The sequence below is a fragment of the Amphiura filiformis genome, chromosome 2, assembly GCF_039555335.1.
Source record: "Amphiura filiformis chromosome 2, Afil_fr2py, whole genome shotgun sequence".
NCBI classification, from domain to species: Eukaryota; Metazoa; Echinodermata; class Ophiuroidea; order Amphilepidida; family Amphiuridae; genus Amphiura; species Amphiura filiformis.
In genome coordinates, this window is record NC_092629.1 from 57,772,106 (window position 1) to 57,794,050 (window position 21,945).

Here is a 21,945-nt window from a genome sequence, read left to right on the forward strand (position 1 = left end):
TTTATTATATCTTTTCATTTCTCCCTTCCTCCAGTTCTCTCTCATTCTCCATATCCCCTCCTCCCTCCTCCCCTCCCAAGACTTCTCACATGGGTGAATCTGCCCCTTCCCAACCCCCCTCCCCTCTTTGGGTACGCCACTATTTCTATACCAATCGCCTTCTTAAAATAAAATTGAATGGAAATTTCTAAAAAAAACAACCTTTGTAGGCCTATACTTATATTTACATGTATACGTATTATAGCGATTACTATTATAGTGTAATATAGATATGTGGAAATGGCAGCCTTCATACATTCTAATGTGTAATCGATCAGCAAGAGCATTCAATTTATTTAAATGAAGCGCCTAATTTCAGGTGGGTGGTAAAGATGATTGCATCGACAGCTAAAGCCTCGAGGCCTCCTTTATAGACTTCAGACCCACACCAGCACACATTTGGGATACGTGGGAACAATGGTACCACTTTACACATGACTGCCCTTACACGTGACTGTATTGTGGTGACTTATTGATACTCGACTGTTGTGTAGAGCGTTAATATGATGCCGGATCAGTGACCAATTTAATGGCGGAACCCCTTTGTTCGAAACAATGGTACCACTTTTATGAATAGCCTGTCGCAACTTCTAATCGGCATCAAGATCAAACGAACAAAGGATTATATAATCTATTGCGACTCTATTTCTATTAAAAGCTCTTTGGGTAGACCGGCAATCGATTATCTAGACATGACAAAGCATGTTGAATCTGTACAGCTGAGACGGCTACAAATGGAATTCCCATGAATTTGCGAAGATATTGAACAATAAGCAGCTCTTGCAGAGGTTACGTAATGCAGTCCCAGTATAGCTGTTGCTGCATAGTGATAGCACCTTTGAAGATTGAAGACCTCTGCAAGAGCTGCTTATCAGATAAAACGTTGTGACATCCTTCAACGCGTTTCTTTTTCTCGCCCATAAAAACAATGATTGCTGATAAACTATTGCCTTTAGTTTGCTTTGTTGTACCTCATTTGTTGGTCGACATTAAAAGAGGACATAATGTGAATAAGCTTGAATAGTGAAAACTAACATTTTGCGATAAACAAATAAGAATCTATTCTTTATTGAAATCGCACAATAATGATTTAAACCAAATCAGACACCATTATGTATAAGATACAAGTGAGAAACAGGTCACGAGCAGAAATAATTGGGGTATTGTTGAGCATGTTGAGGTGTGGTAAGCATGTTAGACACGCGGAAGGCCCCGAGAGACTAACATGCAAACCATACCTCAACAAGACACCGATTATTTCAGGTAACAGTACGACAGCAACTTCGTGACCTCTTTTGTTCAATAGAAATTTTTTACGGGTTGGTGAACACGGGTTACGTAACTAAATGTTGAAAATTTGGCCGGCAAACATGTTTTAGCGAAATAGTTCCAGAAATGGGAGACACGGGTCGTTTTTTGCTTAAATTGCTTACCATGATCACGGATAAGATACCAAACATTTGTGCAAAGAACAAAAAACGAGTAAAAGTTGAATAATATTGAAAATAAAGAAGCTTGAACATGTCCAAAGTGGCCGGGAAAATGAGAAAAAAATGCATGTCACGATCACCAAAATGGTTATATGTACAACTATGAGCAAACGCCGGTCGTATGCTTTTCTGTAATGATAGATATTAACTAACTGGAGCTTGTATTAAATTTTCAGCGAAAATGATTGGTGGAATAATCGAGTCGTAGGTTGGAAAGTTACTCTCAAAACGGCCCGTGTCTCAACCGTGCGTGTCCCGTTAGTGACAAGTGTCACTAGCAAAATAGCAGCCGGCCTTGTCATTATATCGAATAATAATCGTCAGAATCGTCCAGTTGACTCCAGTGATATTTATTTATTCAAGCAAAATACTGCATTGACTTACAAAATATTGAAGTCAATATAAAAAGTAATATCACCTCATTTGACTGAACTTAAAAGCAGTTTTAAAAATATTAGTTTATGGTACAGCAGGTTGTGATGGTCTAGTGGTTGACGCCGTGGTTTGAAGTGCGAGAGGTTGAAGGTTCGAATCCTACAGCATTTCGATTTTTTTTCTCTCTTGTTCTGTTAGGCCTATGGTGTATGTGTGTAGGCCCGTCAGTATTATGATCAATTGAAAATATTTCTATGCAACACGTTTGCAATGTTTTTCTTTATGCGTAGGCCTACATATTAAAAAATAAGATAGCGTCAGCCATAATTTACGAATTTCAAACCTGATATTTTGGCATAATATTATTTGTAATTTTTACACTGTTCTTACACCCTACCCAGACATACACATAATTGGAATCAGCGTTTCGTTGTCTAGAGTAACTTTAATTATCACCATATAGCGGTCAAGATTTTTAAAAAATGCTTTCTTTCATTTTTATACCTCATTATTTCTGCTTCAAATGATCAGAAACCCTTCCTGAAAGTTGTTTACTAATATCATAAATATTTTCAACAAAAAAAAACCCGCTATGGTAGGGTTCGAACCTCCAGCACTTCAGGCACGGCCTTAGCCACTAGACCATCACAACCTGCTTACTTATGCTCGTACCTTTTGCAATGTTATTTCTAATTCAGTGTCTCGTTCAACAATAATCTTTTATAACTGTTTGTATGTTCAGTCAAATGGCTTGAAATTACGTTTTATATTAACTTCGATATTATGTAAGACAGGACAGTATTTTGTATGAATAAATAAATGTCACTGTAGTCAACTGGACGATCCTGACAATTATTAATCGATTATATGGACAAGGCCGGCTGTTAATTTTCCTGCTGACACTGGTCACTAATGGTCACGCATGTTTGCGAGGGGAAGCCGTTTTGAAAGCAACTTTCTAACCTACGACTCGATTATTCCACCAACCATTTTCGCTGAAAATTTAATACAAGCTCAAGTTAGCTAATATCTATCATTACAGAAAAGCATACAACCGGCGTTGGCTCATAGTTGCAGATATAACCATTTTGGTGATCGTGACATGCATTTTTTCTCATTTTTTAGTCTACTTCGCGCACAATAAACATTCCACAATAATTGGACTTTTACACGTTACTGTTTGCCTTATAATCATGTTTCATATCTTATCTATAGGCTCAATATGGAAATGAAGGGAGAAACGACTCGTGTATTCCATTTTTTTTATGTTTTCTGAAAAACTGTATTTGCCACCTGATTTTCAACATTACGTTACGTAACACCAGAGGTCACGCCGATAAAAATTACCGGAAGTGAGCTAAGTTGCTGTCGTACTGGTAATGGTCTGTTTTGAACCGTTTATCTTTTTTTAGCCAAAAATAAATTGATTAGTTTTCCAAAAAAAAAAAAAAACTGAAAAGCTATTTTCTCAAAATTAAAACACCTCGAGACAGTGTAATGTAATAATATATTCTTCCAATGAGTCATGTGTTCGAGTCAAGTGATTTAATCAAATCAATACATACTTGACCCCAACCCAACCCAATCTAGTCAATCCACTAGTGGTCCCATTCCACACGAGGGCCTAATATTCATTCCTTATTCCACTCTTATCAAAATATTAATAAATAGGTAAATATACTGCGCCAATAAAGTATCCTTACCCTTGGCCCAAAATAATCACTAATTCAAAACTAAACAATATTGGGGTAAATTTGTTTTTTTAATAGTTGCACTATCTAATCCTGCACATTATGACACCACATTGAATCCAAAGTGACCTCAAGAAGTAAAGTTACAAGCAATTGAATAGACAAACTGGCCTATACAAGGCGCAAAAAGATTCCAACAAGCCGCAACAAAGAGACAACACAGTTTCTTCAATGAAGCTTATTTAAAGCAGTTTTTATTTCAGTTTTTACTTCTCTGTACTTTTCATAACTTAACTTTCATTTTATTTGTCAGTTCAGTTTTCTTTTGTTCCTTTTGTTTTAAATTAAGGCCAAACGCATAAATTAGCCATTCACCACTCAATCAGATGTCTAGTCAGTGAAGTTTTGAATAGGCCAGTTTGTCACTTTTAAAACTGGACCTTCGTCTAATCAAATGCTTGTAACTTTGCTTCTTGAAGTCACATTGGATTCAATATTGTCCAGTTTGGAAATTGTGATTATTTATCCAAGTGTAAGGATACTTTATTGGCGCAGTATAGTTTAAAGGTCAAGTTACCACAGTGGGTTAATAGGGCCAGGAGGGTGCCTGTTCATAGGGGCAATGTCGGGAACTACGTCACGCTATTGTTCGACCTAGGCTACATCATTTTTAACGCATGCGTGTTCGTCAATACAGCTTTAGTCTCCTCCACCTTCGCAACGCGGTATGCGGAGTGACTGGAATCACACTGAGGCAGGAGGAGAATACTAGCTGGTCAGACAGTTTAATTCTATCAAGCATATAATACCTGAACAATCACCGTCATTTGATCGAGTACAGAATATATTGTATACTTAAAATACAATATAAAAATATAAACCTGTTAACTTATATATTTGTGTACTAAAGTATAACAACACGTGAATAACATCATGTAGGAAACAAAATGGGCGCTAATCCGCCTATTGTCTAGACCGAGGCTACATCTTCCGGTTTCGTTACCTCATTTCAGATGCCCATCCCGACTATTGATCCCTGACAGGGCGCTTGCACGAAAGGTTAAAAAGGTTGATAAAATGACCTGTATTGAGAGTCAGTCAAGTGCGGTGGAGGACAAATAAACTATTATCATCCTCTGTGAATCTTTGGCGCGTTATTCAAACCCATGCTTTGTAAGGAATATTAGCACTCTGTAGGTGATATTTCATTTTCACGTGCTCCAATATCGTTGTTGTGCCTCCAGGGCTAGAAACCTCCCTATACCTAAACACAAATTGGGTAAAGTTCTTTTTGGACCACACTGTATAGTATATTATAGAAAAATTATTGCTGACTTACATTTTCCAAAGGCTTGCTTTGTTTTGTAGTCAATCCTCCTACCGCGATAACATTAGGCATAAGAGGTCGGCAAAATCTAACACAAAATGTGTGTTCACTAAGTGCAATTCGGCATCACTATAAAATGGAGTAGTATCTGATAGATTAAAAACACTCCTCATTGATGTTACATCCGGGTCTACGATGAAAACTAGAAATATTATAGCATTTGTTATGACTGTACTCAGAACATTAACGCATCTTTCTCGGAATGACATCACGTGATCCAAACCAAGAGATAGAGGTGCAGGCATATAAGACGGGTAGACTGGCAATCGATTATCTAGACATGATAAAGCATGTTGAATCTGTACAGCTGAGACAGCTACAAATGGAATTCCCATGAATTTGTGAAGATATTGAACAATTGGGCATTTGTTGAAAGTATCAATGATTGATAAATCGAAATTAGCATTACGTAACCTCTGCAAGAGCTGCGTATCAGATAACATTTTGTGACATCCTTCAGTACGTTTCTTACGCTCTCCTGACATTATTGCGATGAGTGCTGATAATCTATGGCCTTTAATTCCTGCCTTGGTTATAGTATGTATAAGAGCATGCTTATTTTCATTCGACAACACCGGTGTGAGGTATTCATAATAGTACCTATCATTAGAAGCAGTAAGTTTATCACTTTCGACCAGCACTGTAACGTTATGTCCACGATTCACAAGTTGTTCCGCAATTGCCATCATGATGGTATAGTGGCTACCACTGCTCATAGCGGAACGATGAGAACATTACTCGCGGAGATGGAATATATCCCAATCATCAGGATGGGAGCTAACAGAACATGGAGTTTAGTGTACATCATGTACATGGTCACTGACTCTGCTCGATGTATGATGTAGCTCAGTTTTCAAATGACAGTCATCAAATATTCAACACCAAGGGTATGACACTCAAATGCGGCACGATCAATTTGATTCATCAATATCAAGGACCCTATATACGAGAGTGGATACAAAATCTACCATTAATAGTAATGTTATTGTCCATCCATCAATAAAATCAAACTAGATAGATCGCTTCAATGTTTTGTATTCAGTCCTGCATATAGGGTCCTCAATATTGATCAAATTGATCGTGTATAGACGAATCCAACGAGCCAAGTCATGGTCAGGATTTGGTCGGCCATCTTTGGTTTCCCGCTAGCACCAACCTGGGGTTTTGAGCACTCGATTGTGCAAATAAAAGCCGCCTAACACCTAGAGAAGATGCAAAGACGAGGAGGGTTAATAGAATAATAATATACAATAGAGGTAATCCTGTCGCATCTATAATTCATACATAGTCCTTTTGTTCATCCATTTGTACATCTATGAATAGATACGACGGGATTACCTGCTGAATTATCTTTATTGTATTATTCTATTAACCCTCCTCGACCTTCTGTAGGTGTACGTGTAAGGCGGCTTCAATTTGCACAACTGTTGGAACTGTATTGTGTTGTAAACTTCTTTTGTCTACCTGTGTTTTCGCGGAAGGTGTAAAACGGGTGATCAGTACGACAGCAACTTAGCTCACTTCCGGTATTTTTTACCGGCGTGACCTCTGCTGTTACGTAACGCAATGTTGAAAATCAGGTGGCAAATACGGTTTTTTAGAAAACATCAAAAAAATGGAATACGCGAGTCGTTTCTCCCTTCATTTCCATATTGAGCCCATAGATAAGATATGAAACATGAGTATAATGCAAAGAATAACGTGTAAAAGTTGAATTATTGTGGAAAAATGAATGCTTTTGGTGCGCGAAGTAGCCTAAAAAATGAGAGAAAATGCATGTCACGATCACTAAAATGGTTATATCTGCAGCTTTGAGGAAACGCCGGTCTAATGCTTTTCTGCTGTGATAAACATTAACCACAGCTTGTATTAAAATTTCAGCGAAAATGAGCGGTGGAACAACCTAGTCGTAGGTTGAAAAGTTGCGTTCTTTGAGTTCTTGTCCCGTAAGCGCACGTTGCAATTGTCACGATGCTTCACGAAATGGATCCCAGCCGGCGCTGTCTATTATTATACATGTTATATATTGATTAATATAGCAATTAAAAACGTCTATTGTTATATATTTTATAAATGCAAAATACTCTATTGTGTAACAAAATATTGTAGTCGTCAAAGAAGGTAGTATCATCTCATTTAACTGAAGTACAAGCAGTTTTGAAAAGATTGTTGTTGAGTGAGATCCTTGAACACGTTGAACGAGAAATAAGATAGCAAAAGAATACCCTTTGCCCGAACAAGTTGCGATGGCTTAGTGGACAGAGCGAAGGTGTGCAGTGCCGAAGGTTGAGAGTTCGATTCCCATGTTATCTTATCGATGATGTGGAATTTTTCAGTTCGTTTTTCTTTTCTTTTTCCTCTCCCTTTGTCTTTAATATAGGCCTAATGAATGTCGGCTTGAAGGCCCACTTTTTTCATGGTTTATTTCTTGTTCATGTTTAAGCCTAATCCTACATTCGAGTTCATATCTTTTAAAAAAAAATGCATTTTAGTTCAGAAGCTTTCAATATGATATAATCAAATAAAGCATGTCAAACTTAAGTAATTTTTAAAAGTTCAAGAATATGCCTAGGCCTATCAAATACGTCAACACAGATTTTCACGATTTTTTAATTGGCCTATAGACCCCTCACCTATCGGCAACATATTTTATGAGCTTTTATGCATAGGCCTACATATCAAATCAAGAGATGCACGAATTTCAAACCTAATATTTTGGCATATTTGTAATTTTTACACAATGTTCAACTTACACCTCGGATTACACCTAAATATAGGCCTAATTGGAATCAGCCAAGTTCGTTGTCTAGACCATCCCCCATAGAACACCACAGTTAAGCGGTCAAGATATTGTTTTCTTTCATTTTTATCTCGCTACTTCTGCTTCAAATGTAACGTGAAAACCTTCCTGACAGTTATTTACTAATATTATAAATATTGTTATAATTTTTGGAATAACAAAACTTCAAATTTGCCCGAAATCGTATATTATGGCTTTAATAAAAATATGAAAACTAGGATTTAAAAATATGAGTTAAAATCAAATCAAAAATCAAAGAGAGGTGCTTGCGGGGTTCGAACCAAGATCGAACTTCCAAATACATGTATTTACCACTAAGCCATACCAGAGATATGATTAATTCGGTGACAATAATAGCAATGTTATTCCCACTCAGTGCCTCACTCGTGTATTCTATTTCTGGAATGAATTAACACCGTCCAAATAATGTAACACAAACCTTTATGCTGACTTTTAAAATTGTTTGAACGTTGGGAGTATTATTTTCAAGTTAAATAACCAACAATGGACAATTGACAATGAAAGTTTCTTTGCAGGAAAAACATCGGCCGTACAATATATGGCGTGACAGTAGTCACGCACAAAGATAAACATTTCAACATGTTCAATATACGACTACGAATATACCCCAACCAAAATTCACGAAATTTTCAGGCAAGCTAACTTAAGTTATTCTATAACATGACACCCATTTTTGATTCCGGCGCTTTTTCTTGCTTGATGATATGAACATTTTTGTGTTCGTGACATGCAATTTTTCTCATTTTCCGAGCTACTTTGGACATGTTCAAGCTTCTTTTTTCCCATTTAATTCAACTTTTACACGTTATTTGTTGCTTTACACAAATGTTTGATGTCTTATCTGTGGTCAGGGTACATGAATGATGCAATATACGACCCGTGTCTTCCATTTCTGGAGCTATTTTGATAAAAAGCGTTTGCCGGCTAAAATTTCAACATTGTGTTACGTAACCCGTGTTCACCAACCCGTATAAATTTTCTGTCGAACAAAAGAGGTCACGAAGTTGCTGTCGTACTGTGATGGAATGCAGTTTAAAATTTCCGCCAAGGCCGAATCATTTCACATTTTGGATGCATTGTAGCCGACGGGGACCCAACTAAAGGCTGCTAGTCAGGTGTAGGAATGCGTGTATTTGGATTCGTCTATATACCACATTATTCACGAGTTCATTAATCCCGGTGGTTTGCGAATAATGAAATGTCCGCACTCCGGGACTGATTAATCCCAGGTATGAATAATTATACCCATTTAATATGTACACATGTAGAACCCTGCTATTTCCATTGGGCTATTCCAGAAAATAAATGCACACCCCCTATAGAGGAGTAAATTTTCAATCAAAGAAATGTCCGGATTTCCAAGTCTGCTTTTTGAAAACAACTGGAATTCCAGTTTCCAATGTCACTTGAAAAAGCTTGGAAATCCGATTAAGGGGGTACTACACCCCTGTGGTAAATTTGTTACTATTTTTGCATTTTTTCTCAAAAAAATAATAACACACTGGTAACAAAAGTTATGTATATTATTGGGGCAAGGAAAGCAATTACTACACCGAAATTTCAGTGACTCAAGACAAGCGGTTCAGTATATATGATAGGAAATGAGGTACATCCTAGCGGTACCTCATTTCTTATCATAAATAACGAACCGCTTGTCTTGGGTCACTGAAATTCCAGTGTAGTAATTGGAGTCCTTGCCCTATATACACATAACTTTTTTACCACTGTGTTATTAGTTTTTGAGAAAAATGCAAAAATAGACACAAATTTAATGAGGGGTGTAGTACCCCCTTAAACGAAGGAAAAATCACGGAAATGTCCAAAATGAGCTCTCAAATTGAGGATTTCTGGTTTTGAAAAGATTTTTTTGCCTTTGGACACGTTAAAAGTCTGGATTTCCAGCAGTCACGATTGAACAAAAAGTCCGGAAATCCGAACTCCTCTATAGGGGGTGTGCATCTATTTTCTGGAATAGCCCATTGCGCGGGGCCGCCGGACAATACAAATTGAATGCTAACATTGAATGAATGCGAAATTAAAAATATACATTTCTAGTACATGTAACGTCTGAATCTACCTGAGGACCTAGCCTGAGTCCCACAGGCTCCAAGAATGGATCTCCATACACAAAAGAACAAATACAATTGATCTCCATTGTTCTTCAAACACAAATGAACTAATACAATGGAGGAGTCTGACTGTCATGCAAATTAGCCTCTGCCCACTCAAGAATTCGCTGTCGAAGTAATTTAATGATCGGATTAACTATCATAGCAATAGGTTCAAACAATTTTTATTATATCGCACCGCACTAGTACGTTCACGCGGTACCTCTCTGCATTGAACCATAGATGTCAAAGAGCAGGAATAAAGACCTGGATCGTAATTTTTATATCATGCTGATCGCTTGCACCTGTACTCGATATTGTATTCGATCTATGATTGCAGACATGCAAAGGTGATGAGTGCAACTTGCTTGTAGTGCGGCACCATACAATCAAAAATTGTTTGAACCTATTGCTATGGTAGTTAATCCGATTATAGCATCACTTCAACAGCGAATATCTACTCTCTGGCCAACACATAAATGACGGACCATGACTTACCATTTATTCACTAAGTGATGCAATAATCGGATTAACTACCATTAGTCTTTGTCAAAGACCTCGCTAACCTAGCGTCCACATTAGTCGGCAATAGCGCTATGTCCGACGTGTTTATGTCCGATAAGCCTATTACTGGTCATAAATCCCTCCTTTCTAATTCTACAGGAGCACCATCAGGAAATTTAACCCGATGTTCCAATAAACGCCCCTCTTTTGGAAAAAATTATAGACAATACGGTCGGTATATATAAAAAAATGCAAATTCGGGCTCGTACGTGTTCTTCCCCCGTTTGAAGCGAAATTAATTTTCAAGGCAGCGGGCTATGACGTAAGTAAATGAAGCGGACACTATATCATGCTCTCATTACGGTGTGACACAATCACAATCACTTTGACAAGTTTGACATTAGCAACAATGAGTTGTACTATTATTTAGCATAACAATGCTGCATAACAATATGCAGTCTATAGTTCTCATTTCGGAAACAAAGCCTCACACAGTATTGTTACTATGCGTTTGCGTTGCAATATTTCATCCAACTGAAACTATAATAACTATAGCATTGCAATATCGCACAGGGAAATCAGATACATGCGTTCGTGGACTTAAAACACGGTTTGTATGCTAGTCTCAGATTGATCACGCTGAAATTCTAAGCACAAATTATTTTTTTTTTTTAGCCTAAATATTTCTCATGATATTGATATAACAAATGAATTGTAATATCACAATTTACTAATATATAAAAAAAAGAAGCGGCTGAGTGATTTTATCCATATGTTTAAAAACCATTAAATTTGTAATACTTAATTCAGAGTTTTTTTTCTGTGAACAACAACAGTATACGTTCTGTGCATTGAGAACATTTATAGTCCCTTCTGGCAAAGCAGGCACAGTCATTTTTTCTAGGTCAAATTTGCCTCGTTCGAAGGAACTCATCGCTTAAGTTGGTTCAGTTGCGGAATATCAATTTTAAACGTCTTATTTTCTCAAAAAAAGAGTCATTTTCATTGTCCTCATAGCTTGCCAATGATATGATGTTGTCCGATCAATATATATGACCTTTAAATGACTACTATAATGAAAGAGATAAAAAGATTTTATCGCGTCTGACGTCATCTGTCAATCAAACTCGAGCACGGTTTGTTTACAAGTGTCGTGATGATGACTTGCTGAACGCGGCGGTATAACCGGGAGCCTTATTGTTAATTTTGCAACTTCAAACATACAAACCAGCTCAAAAGTTTAGGTCTTTATAGCAGAAAACATCCTTTCGCGAAGGCACCATGTCAACAATGCCTAGAAAAGTTGCTTTTTGTCTTGTATTAAAAAGTACGTAATTTTCGCCATTTTCTGCTATTCCTTTTCTCCGACCGGCACCAGATAAATCGCCCTTCCTTTTACGCGCTATTAACCTACAGGTGTAAACCAATCAAGGGTCGTAATTGACAGTGACATCAGACGCGATAAAATCTTTTTATCTCTGTCTTTCATTATACTTAAATTATAGTGACGTTTTAGAAGAACCTACCTCATGAAGAGTCTTATTTGGTCTTGTAGTTAACCCTCCAACTGCTATAGTATTTGGCAGTAACGGTCTGGGGTAATCCAATACAAAATGTGTGTTTACCAAAAACAATTCAGCATCACTATAATATGCAGATGTATCACTAATAATATCATGCCGAGTTCTAATTTCTTCATATGGCGAGTTTATTAAGGAAAATAATACGATGAAAAGTATTGATGTTGCTACGTTTGTTAGTCTGTCAAAAAATGACATCTGATCCGACAAAGCCGATGTTAATTCTGGCATATATGAGGGGTAATGTGGAAATCTGTTAACAAGCGATGGTACTGTGGAGATTGTAGGTACTGCAGACACAACAATATATGGTATCGTCCGCGTATGACTTAAATATTGCACTATAGGACAATTAAAATAGCTATCAACAATAATCAAATCATAATTAGAATTCTGAAGTGTTTTCAGTAATTCAATATTTTGAAACAAATAGTTGCACTCCTGGACTTTCTGTTGAGAAGATTCCGTCCCTTGAATAACATCAAGTATCCATTCTCTATGCTTTCCTGCTTTCTGCATGTCAACAAATAAAAATTGATGTGCAACCTCTTGAAGAACAGATCGAAAGAAAACATAATGTATATCTGTCTTAGCAGAGTCTGTAGATGTTGTAAGCTTATGTTCGTGTAGCCGTGACACGAGCATGGTCACGTTATGTTGACGATGTGTCAACTCTCTGGCAATGCTAAGCATAACTGTGTAATGGCTACCTTCTCCTACTAGAGGTACCATAAGGATATTCCCCGCATGAGTTGAGGTTAATAGTACAGTTGATAAGCTTATGACGATAATACTAAGACACAACTTCGGAGCCATGATGGATGTACGTTAGACGACAAAGCATATACCGCTGCAGAATACAATCGTCAGTATCGATACACATTATCTTCGCCGACTCGGACGCCGACTACTTCAGCGGTGCAATGATTGGCAATGATTTTCACCATTGAAAAACGATAAGCTTAACGCATGCAATATTCATACGAGTTGTATGTACAACACCGCGTTGTGCATGCAAAAAGTCAAAAGATCAGTATACAGCTTTAATATAGTCCCGTTTTTCACAATGTGCAAGAATAATTTTGGCTCTTGTATTCAACATGCTCATAGTGCATGTAGTGTGTACAAAATATTGAAAATAATATCCAGGAACAAACGACACACGCGCTGATATGCAAGTATCATGTTTACAGATTGACTCAAGGTCATCGTTACTACAGAAGTACACTCTTTATTACATGTGACCGCTGTGCACGTTAATAGTGGGCATGCGCATAAAGACCTGTGTACCGACTGTCGTCTGCTGATAATTTGACATAAAATTAGGTGTAAATTTACAAAAAATATGGCCATAGGCCTCAAATGATATGGCAAATAAAAATAAAAATTAAACTGAGAATAAGTATAAATAGTAAGTTTACACGAAATTTGTAAATGAATCAGTGATAATAGGCCCCTATGTAATGTAATGTATTATTTAAGTATTTGATATTATATTATAATATATTATGTCATTATAATTATATTATTTATATTATATTATATATTATATTATATTATATTATATTATATTATATTATATTATATTATATTATATTATATTATATTATATTATTGTATCATACTAGTAGTAGTGTACTAAGAGCCCTGGCAACAACGCACTGCGGGGTTCGATTATAGTGCTGACAAATTGGAAAATGTTGCCAATAAATATTTTCATGAAGTCGTGCGATATAGCTGTACAATTAAGTGACTTATTATTATTAGGTGTTTCTATACATTGCAATGGCGTAGATTTTTTTTGACATGGAGGGGGGGGGGTGGGGTTGGAAAAATTTCTTGAAGTGAATCCAGCACCTTTTTGCGACCATAAGTTTATGGTACAGATGCCATATTGAACCTAAAATTATTAAATATGGTGTAAAAGTGTAATATAAATTGATTTGCTTTATTGACTGACTGGGGGCTGACTGACTGATTACTTGATTGATTGATTGATTGATTGATTGATTGATTGATTGATTGATTGATTGATTGATTGATTGATTGATTGATTGATTGATGCATATTAACCGTTAATTCTACCAGGGTTTTCCTTTAGCATTTTATTTATTTTGTATCCATTAATTGATCACTCTCCATTATTTCTTTATTGATAATTAATTTTCTACCCAAATATTATCATAACTTGATCTGAACTTGGTGTAGACCTTAAGGCGGTTTCTGGCCATTGTGAGAGGTTGTCCTACCAGGGATGGTCCTACTCAGTCCATGGGTACCACGCGGTTTATTTTATGAATAGCCTGTCGGCAAATCAAATCAGCATCAATGAATGCGCCTTATGCAATCTATTAATTCTCCTTCCTTTCTACATTCCTTGCCTGGCACCATAACGATGCTGTTTGACCCCGTCATATCGATGATTCTTTTTACCGCGTTTGAGCCCAATCGGGCATACTTTAATATTTGATCCCATTTTACCTCTGACCTCGGGTGACGGATTTGATTTTGTTCATGGTCCCGTGATATGGAAAATTACTTTCACCAAGTTCGGGCTCAGTTTAAAATTTAGCCTCTGGATGCATGACCTTTGATGACATTGACAAACGGGCGAAGTTTGAATTTAGCCCCTAGATGAGAGGGTAAGAAGTCATGAGACTAGTATAAAATGCAAAACTACCGTTTTACGTTGCTACTAGTACACAAACAACACCATCGAGTCGTCCAAGTAATGACCACCAGGGGTCTCCCTGGTTGAAGGTATACGGGATGATGTGCCACGGTTGAAGGGTACCTTTTCAGCGATTTTGGTACAGCGATGGATATGTTTACAGTGGAGAGGACAAAGGTGCCCTTAAAGCGCCCAAATTAGGGCAGATTTGGGTGTTAATTTGTGAAAACTTTGGTATACTGATGAGGGTTGTAAAAACAGCAAAAAGTAGAGAGTCAGCATCCTAAAGTCTGCGTGCAGTGGCGTACCTAGGGTTGGTAGCGCCCGGGGCAAGAAACAAAATTGGCGCCCTACCAGTACCCCCACCCCTCCCCACCCGATAATATCTTAGACGCGGGGTGGATTTTAATGATAAGACATCAAATTGAAATCATGCTCATGCATGCAAGTGAGGCCGATTTGGCGCCCCTAGTGGTAGCGCTCGGGGCACGTTCCTCTCATCCCCCCTCCCCCCTAGTTACGCCAAGTGCTGTCTGCGTGGCACATCCCGTACAAAATTTTCCGTAGAACCACCCCGGAAAGGACAATTTCGTATTACAGGAATGTCTATTATGTTCCTCTAAGGGAGTGTTCAGAAATATTTTGGTGGGGGGGCTGGAAAATATTTTTTTTCATGTCGAAAATTTTTTAACCCCCCCCTCTTCGCGAACCCAAAATTTTTTGGTCCCCCCCCTTAATGGGCCTAAAGCTTTTTTGACCCCCTTCATATAGGTTCAAAACTATTTTGACCCCCCCCCCATCATAATGTACCATTCTACTAATTCAATTCTACTACCATTCAAATGGTATTAATGATACTAAAATTTGTATTCAAGTGCAATGAAATTGTACCCATGTCATTGATATAAAATATGTGGAATTGTGGAAATGTTTTAAAGTAGCACACTAAAATTTTTGCCATTTGGAAGCTAAACGAATGAAATTTGATGTAAAAGAGGATTAAATACGCAAATTTGTACTTTGTGGGCTAAAATGGCCAAATATGAGCTTAATTTGGTCAGAAACACACATCAACATTGGAGGGATGGTTCCCCCGGGATCTACGCCTATGTTTACTGGGAATTTTTGTTGCGGCGAAGCGTGCAAAAACAACACTATTTTAGCCCAAAATAGAGGGGCATAGCCAGTTTTCTTGGTCCGGGGGTGAATAAAATTTCGGGGGCACAGACGAAAAAAGAAATTACAGTTGCAAATACATATACCGGTTTTGTGTTTTAGAGAGACTGTACATGTGTATTTCGCCCATGATGGGATGAAAATGCCTTTATTGTGACAATGTGCGCACACAGCGTGCAAACATTTTGTATCTTACACTATTTTGGGCCATGATCGGGTTGAATTTATATGGAAAAGGGTCTCCTTGCTCCTTTTCTTTGCCCTCCAGATATTCTCTTTCATTTTTTGTCAGAGGGGCACTTTTCTCTTTCATTTTTTTCAGGGGCCCTTCTGCCCCCTGTCTACACTACTGCCGAAATGGTGCGTTTTGCATGGCCACTTCGCGTGATCGCGAAGCGCAAAAAGTTTGCAATTTTACCCTATTTGGGCCCAAAACATTTCGATGTGCTAAAAAAAGTTGCACATGGCAATTATTGCTTTATTTTTTCTTTATTTAAGGATTTTTAGGGGATGTCCCCCATGGAAAAAATTAGGGGGGGCGCATGCACCACGGTTCTCCAAGCTTCCTCTGCCTATAATTGTAATGCAACATGATTTAGTTGTATATATCAGTGATAATAAATTAATGATCTGTACTACATGAAACATTTTGTAAAAATTGTCAACACTAAAGAAGAGCAAAGATATTGCAGCTTTTAGTGATTTAAAGAGCTGACCAGAAAGAACTGACACAAACCTCAAAATTAAGTTATAGACGACAATTTTTAACACTGGATCAAATGTACTTTTGTTCTGGTTTAACATGTGAACACTTGCGCGCGCAGCGCGCGAAAAAATTTTACACCCCCCCCCTCTACGTGCCGAAAAACTTTTTAACCCCCCCTGTTCATACACCCAAAACTTTTTTTTTAACCCCCCCTATTAGAACTCCTAAAATTTTATGACCCCCTACATATTTTCCAGCCCCACCACCAGATTATTTCTGAACACTCCCTAAGGGGCTGTGCAATAATTATGATCGACTATGGGGGGGTAAAATTCGCCAAAAATCGCTTGCCCCCCCCTTGGTCCGCCAAAATCGCTTGCCCCTCCCAAACCAAAAAATCTTTAACCCACCCCTTGCACATGCCAAATTTTTGGGATCCCAATTTGCAAACCTTAAATGGTCTATATACATGTTGCGAGCGCAGCGAGGAGGAAAATTTGCATATTTAAGCGTTTCCGTACGGTTTTCCTTTTTAGAGCGTTTTATTTAAAGGCGCCCCAAGAATGTGTGCTAAAAATCTCTTGCCCCCCCCCCCTTGGCTTGCCAAGAATTGCTTGCCCCCCCCCTTCGGCTCGCCAAAAATTTCTTGGAGTACAATCTCAGACCGGCCCAGATGAGATTCCTCCAACCCAGGAACCGTCTCTGGACTTGGACCTATCCAGCTGGATCAACCCAAGCACAGTTAGATCACATTCTAATAAACTCACTCACTCACTCACTCACTCACTCACCAGGCTGTGTTCGACCATTGTTGGACGTAGCCCTCTTCATGATTCTTCCACTGTTTTCTGTCTCTTGCATTTCTTGTCCATGTAGGCAGTAATGTCATCACGCCACCTCCTCTTCTGTCTTCCTCTAGATCTTTTCCCTGTTCTTGGTTGCCATTCTGTAAGCCGTTTAGTCCATCTGTTATCTTCCCTTCGTGCAAGGTGACCTGCCCATCTCCATTTCGCTTCTTTGAGTTTAACCATAATGTCTTTGACTTGAGTTTGACGTCTTATTTCAGTGTTCTTAATTTTATCCCTTATGGTAATGTGTAGCATCTCCCTTTCCATTGCTCTTTGGGCTGTTTGCAGTGGGTAAATTCTCTCCGCAACTGTCGAGCATACAACTCAGTAGAAGTGGACTCCGTTCATCGTATTATGAGCATCCGTCTAGCTGCCAGTCTGCGAACAAGCAAAGGACAATCTTGCAAGAGACCAAAATTCATCAGGAAGAAGTTGCAAGATCCTTATACAAAGAAGGAATTTCAGCTGGAGCTATCAAACAGATTCCAGGTCTTGAGCATGGATGACGCCACACCCATTTCTAATAGGTATGAGACCTTTGAAACAGCGGTTCGTGAAGTTGCTGAGAAAGTTATTGGAAAGCAAGAGCCATGCGGACTGCTAAGTTGGGTATCAGATTCAACCATCAGACTTAAAAAGGGATGGGACCAAAAAGCGATACTCCACTTCAAAGTATCGTCAAGCTAGAGAAAGATGGGGGAACTTGAACACCAGCCTTAACAAATCTTATAAACCTGACGAGCTTGCTACCCTCAATAAGCAGATGGAAGACCTGAAGCTGGCCGACGAGATGGGAAATTACACCACTACCTGGAAAATCATACACTCGCTTTCTGGGAAGAACTCAAGGAAAGGGGTGAAAGTCCAAAAGAGGAATGGAACAGCCCCAACTATTGACCATGAACTTTGAGAAATGGAAGGAATATTTTAGCTCGTTCGTTAACAACGACAGTGGCACAGCAGCTTCAGATTTGAAGATCTTCCTATCATCACTGAGCCCCCAACTCGTGAAGAAGTAGTCAAAGCAATAGCAGCCATGACGGCCAACAAGGCAGCAGCATTGGACTGTGCTATAACTGCTGAAGCACTTCAGGGAGGAGGGGATAGCATGATTGATATGATTCTCGAATTGTGCATAGAAGTATTCTCAACGCTGACACCTCCACATCAATGGGTCACAAATGTAATCATCCCTCTACTTGGAATCGTTACCTACCCACGTCGGTCAAGCAGGTATCCTGCTAGGATGCTGAATGACCTGGATTTTGCTGATGATATTGCCCTGTTGGAATCTTCCATAGATCTATGCCTTGTCATCAGCGCACCAAAGACAGAATATATGACTGCAAACTCTAACGCCCAACAATCAACCATGTCACAGACTTCAAGTAATTGGGTTCCAAGATGGTATCTAGTGCTGGAGACCTAAAAAGAAGAAAAGCACTTTCCTGGCCAGCTTTCTGGAAACTGGAACGCCTTTGGAGAAGCCCATCCCTGCCAATCGAAACAAAAATCAAGCTGTTTGAAACAACATGTGTTACTGTCTTTCTGTACGGGTGTGAGTCATGGGTAATCACCAAGGACATGGAAAACAAGATCAGTGCCTTTGCAGCATCTTGCTACAGAGTCATGTTAAACATCAAGCGTGTGGATCAGATTCCAAATGAAACCATCTAAAATCTGACCAACACCACTCCAATGCTTGCCAGAGTCAAGAAGAAACAAGAGGAAACCTGGACGGCCGCGCACACTGTACTTACAGTATGTCCAGCACCTCCTGGGAGATACTGAAGGGATGCTGCAGCCAAATGAAATTGTTTCGCTTGCCCAAGATCGCAATAGTTGGAGAAAGCTTGTAGTCGCCTGCACCGCAACCGACTGATGATGATGATAGTGACCGTTTTGGACGCCATCTTGGATTAAGTGGTAACTGAAGTAAATGGGCAACAGCCCACCAAGCAAATATTGTGTCATACTAAGTTTGTCGCATATGGCCCTTCGATTATAAACTATTCGCGGAAACTATTAAACTATGCAAATGCATTAAAATTTAAAGTTTCATCGACGTTTTTTTTTTTTTTTAACTCACCACAGCCAGAGGGCGTCCTGGTGCCACTGTCAATCCACCTACTGCCTTGGTGTTTGGCAAAAACGGTCTTGGGAAATCCAGAACAAAATTAGTATTGATCAAAATAAGTTCTGCGTCCTCGCAAAATATCGTAATATTGGTGAGTCCATGCTGAATTCTCACTTCCCTATTAGGATCAGTCATTTCATTGAATAAAACTGTGAATAGTAAAGAAGTTCCGACGTTTTTTAATCGTTGCGTAAAAGACATCACATGACCTAAACCGGAAGTTATTTCTGGCATATATGCTGGATTAAAAGATGCGCGATTTGCAATAATTGAAATGCCAGGTATTGTTAAGACAGCAGACAAGGCAACGTATGGTATGCCATTATTCTTCCGGAGATATTGGTGTATTGGGCATCCACCGGTCATGTCTGCTACCACGAGATCAACGTTAGAATCGCCCAATATTGATAGAATCCCCTGATTGGCCAGTAAATTTTCGCACTCTTTTTGCATTTTTTGTTGAAAGTTATTTTCTCCCGTCGTTATTTCCATCAGCCATTCAACATAGCGGCCTTGCAGTCCTGCTGTGGTCATGTTTGTCATTATTTCAAGATATTCATCCATTGTGAAAGCGGTTGGAAAGAAGATGAAATGAATAGCGCCCTCTATAGGGTTGTTAGATGGCGTATTTTCGTGTGCAAAAAGATCTGTTACAAGCATTGTAATGTTATGTCCACGATGTAATAATTCCTTGGCAACATTAAGCATTACTTGATAATGACTTCCGACTCCTGAAAGCGGCACCAGAAGAATATTACTGCAGTTCGCGATCGAGAAGAAGTTTAGTGCCAAAAGAAAAAGTGCCGTTCTTGAGACCATGGTGAAATGTTTATTTGATATTGTTTGTAGGCTGTGTACTTACTACAGTTGAGCAGGTACCTTACTAGTTTCCGTACCGAGGTTGTAATAATAAATTTAAGGGCTTGGCAATTGAATGTTACCGGTAAACGCAGCGGGTTTTCATACAGTACGAGTGTGTGTACAAATCTTTAACAGGAACTCATGAACCTGATCGAAGGTCAAGTAAACATGTGTAGTAAATTGGCTGTGTGTGAACTGACTAGCGTAGACTGTGAAACCAAAGACTTAAACAGGAACAAAAGGTTTAGAAAAACAATAAAGACACTATATAAATTTTGCAGTTTAATGATTAATAATCCCGGTTAATAATTTTAGGTCTTTTGGGATAAAATGTAGGCCCATATCTTTAATACGAAAGGCAAATGTCACAATTTTCAAATGATGGAAGGCTTTTCCTGCTAGCTACATATAAATACGTACACTTTCAGTACATATATGAGTTAACTTAAGGGATCTAGAATGAGCGTTTATGGCGTTTCGACAGTATTTTTGTGGGACATGAGAGCACCTCAGACGTATCGAATTGCATTCTGAATATGAAGCATGTCTTTCTGATATCAAATAATTTTCATTTTTGAAATTCACGATATAATACAAATTTTATGACAAATTATTAAAATTTGATATTTTTCAAATTTTTGATATATAACAGTCCTCGAAATAAATTTCATAAATCTAATGATATATTCTTAAAGTGTATGTAGCTGGGAGGAAAAGTGAGGAAAAAAACCTATTTTTTATTTTGGTGTTTTGGGAAAAAAATCCATATCTTCAATACGAAAGGTTACAATTTTCAATTGATCGTCGGCTTTTCATCCCACCTACTTACACTTTAAGAATATATCATCAGATTTATAAAGTTTACTTCAAGTACTGTTAAATATCAAAAATATCAATTTTTAATGATTTGCCTTAAAATGTGTATTACATTGCGAATTTCAAAAAATCAAAATTATTTGATATCAGAAGGACATTCTTCGTATTCAGAATGCAATTCCATATGTCTGATGTGCTCTAATGTCCCACAATAAATACTGTCCAAACGTTCATACCCCTTCCCTTAACTATTTTTAAATAATTTATCAGAAAGACATTCCTCGTATTCAGAATGCTATCTCTAGGCCCCTACGTGTGTCTGATACTGTGCAAACGTTGCTGCAGTTGAATATTTATATCATCCATCCCACACATACCTACATACAAGGTGTCCCATAAAAAAGGTTACATGTAGAAAATGAACCGCATTTTGTAATGGTACAACAAAACAATGTCATTTTTTCAAATATTATTTATTCATCCTTCTTGTAACTTTTTGCCAAGTTTCAATTCCGTATCTTAAAGGCAACTTAACTTATGAGCGCAGGATGACAGGGGTGTCAAGAGTGGCTAACTATCAAAATATCGCACAGCGAAAGTTGAACACAAGCACGACTTTGTTTTCAGATTTTTTCTGTATTGCTTTTTATGTTTCTCTTATTTTTCATTGTTGAACTTATTGCACAAAAGAAAAATTAAATATTGCTCACTGAAAATAAATCAGTTTTAGAGCTA

General features: G+C 38.1%; 1 protein-coding gene across 2 annotated transcripts in view; it reads right to left on the minus strand.

Annotated features, from left to right (window-relative positions):
• LOC140146446 (UDP-glucuronosyltransferase 2A2-like) overlaps window positions 1-20,387 on the minus strand; it is a 28,043-nt gene extending 7,656 nt beyond the window's left edge. Inside the window, exon 1 of one of the 2 annotated variants that reach the window (XM_072168302.1) lies at window positions 19,486-20,387. In XM_072168302.1, the coding sequence (XP_072024403.1) occupies window positions 19,486-20,352 (867 nt within the window). In that variant the 5' untranslated portion in view covers window positions 20,353-20,387. Of the gene's footprint in view, window positions 1-11,941; window positions 13,201-19,485 lie in introns of those variants that run through there. The other variant, XM_072168301.1, reaches the window with a different exon arrangement.
• Window positions 20,388-21,945: the final 1,558 nt, after the last annotated feature.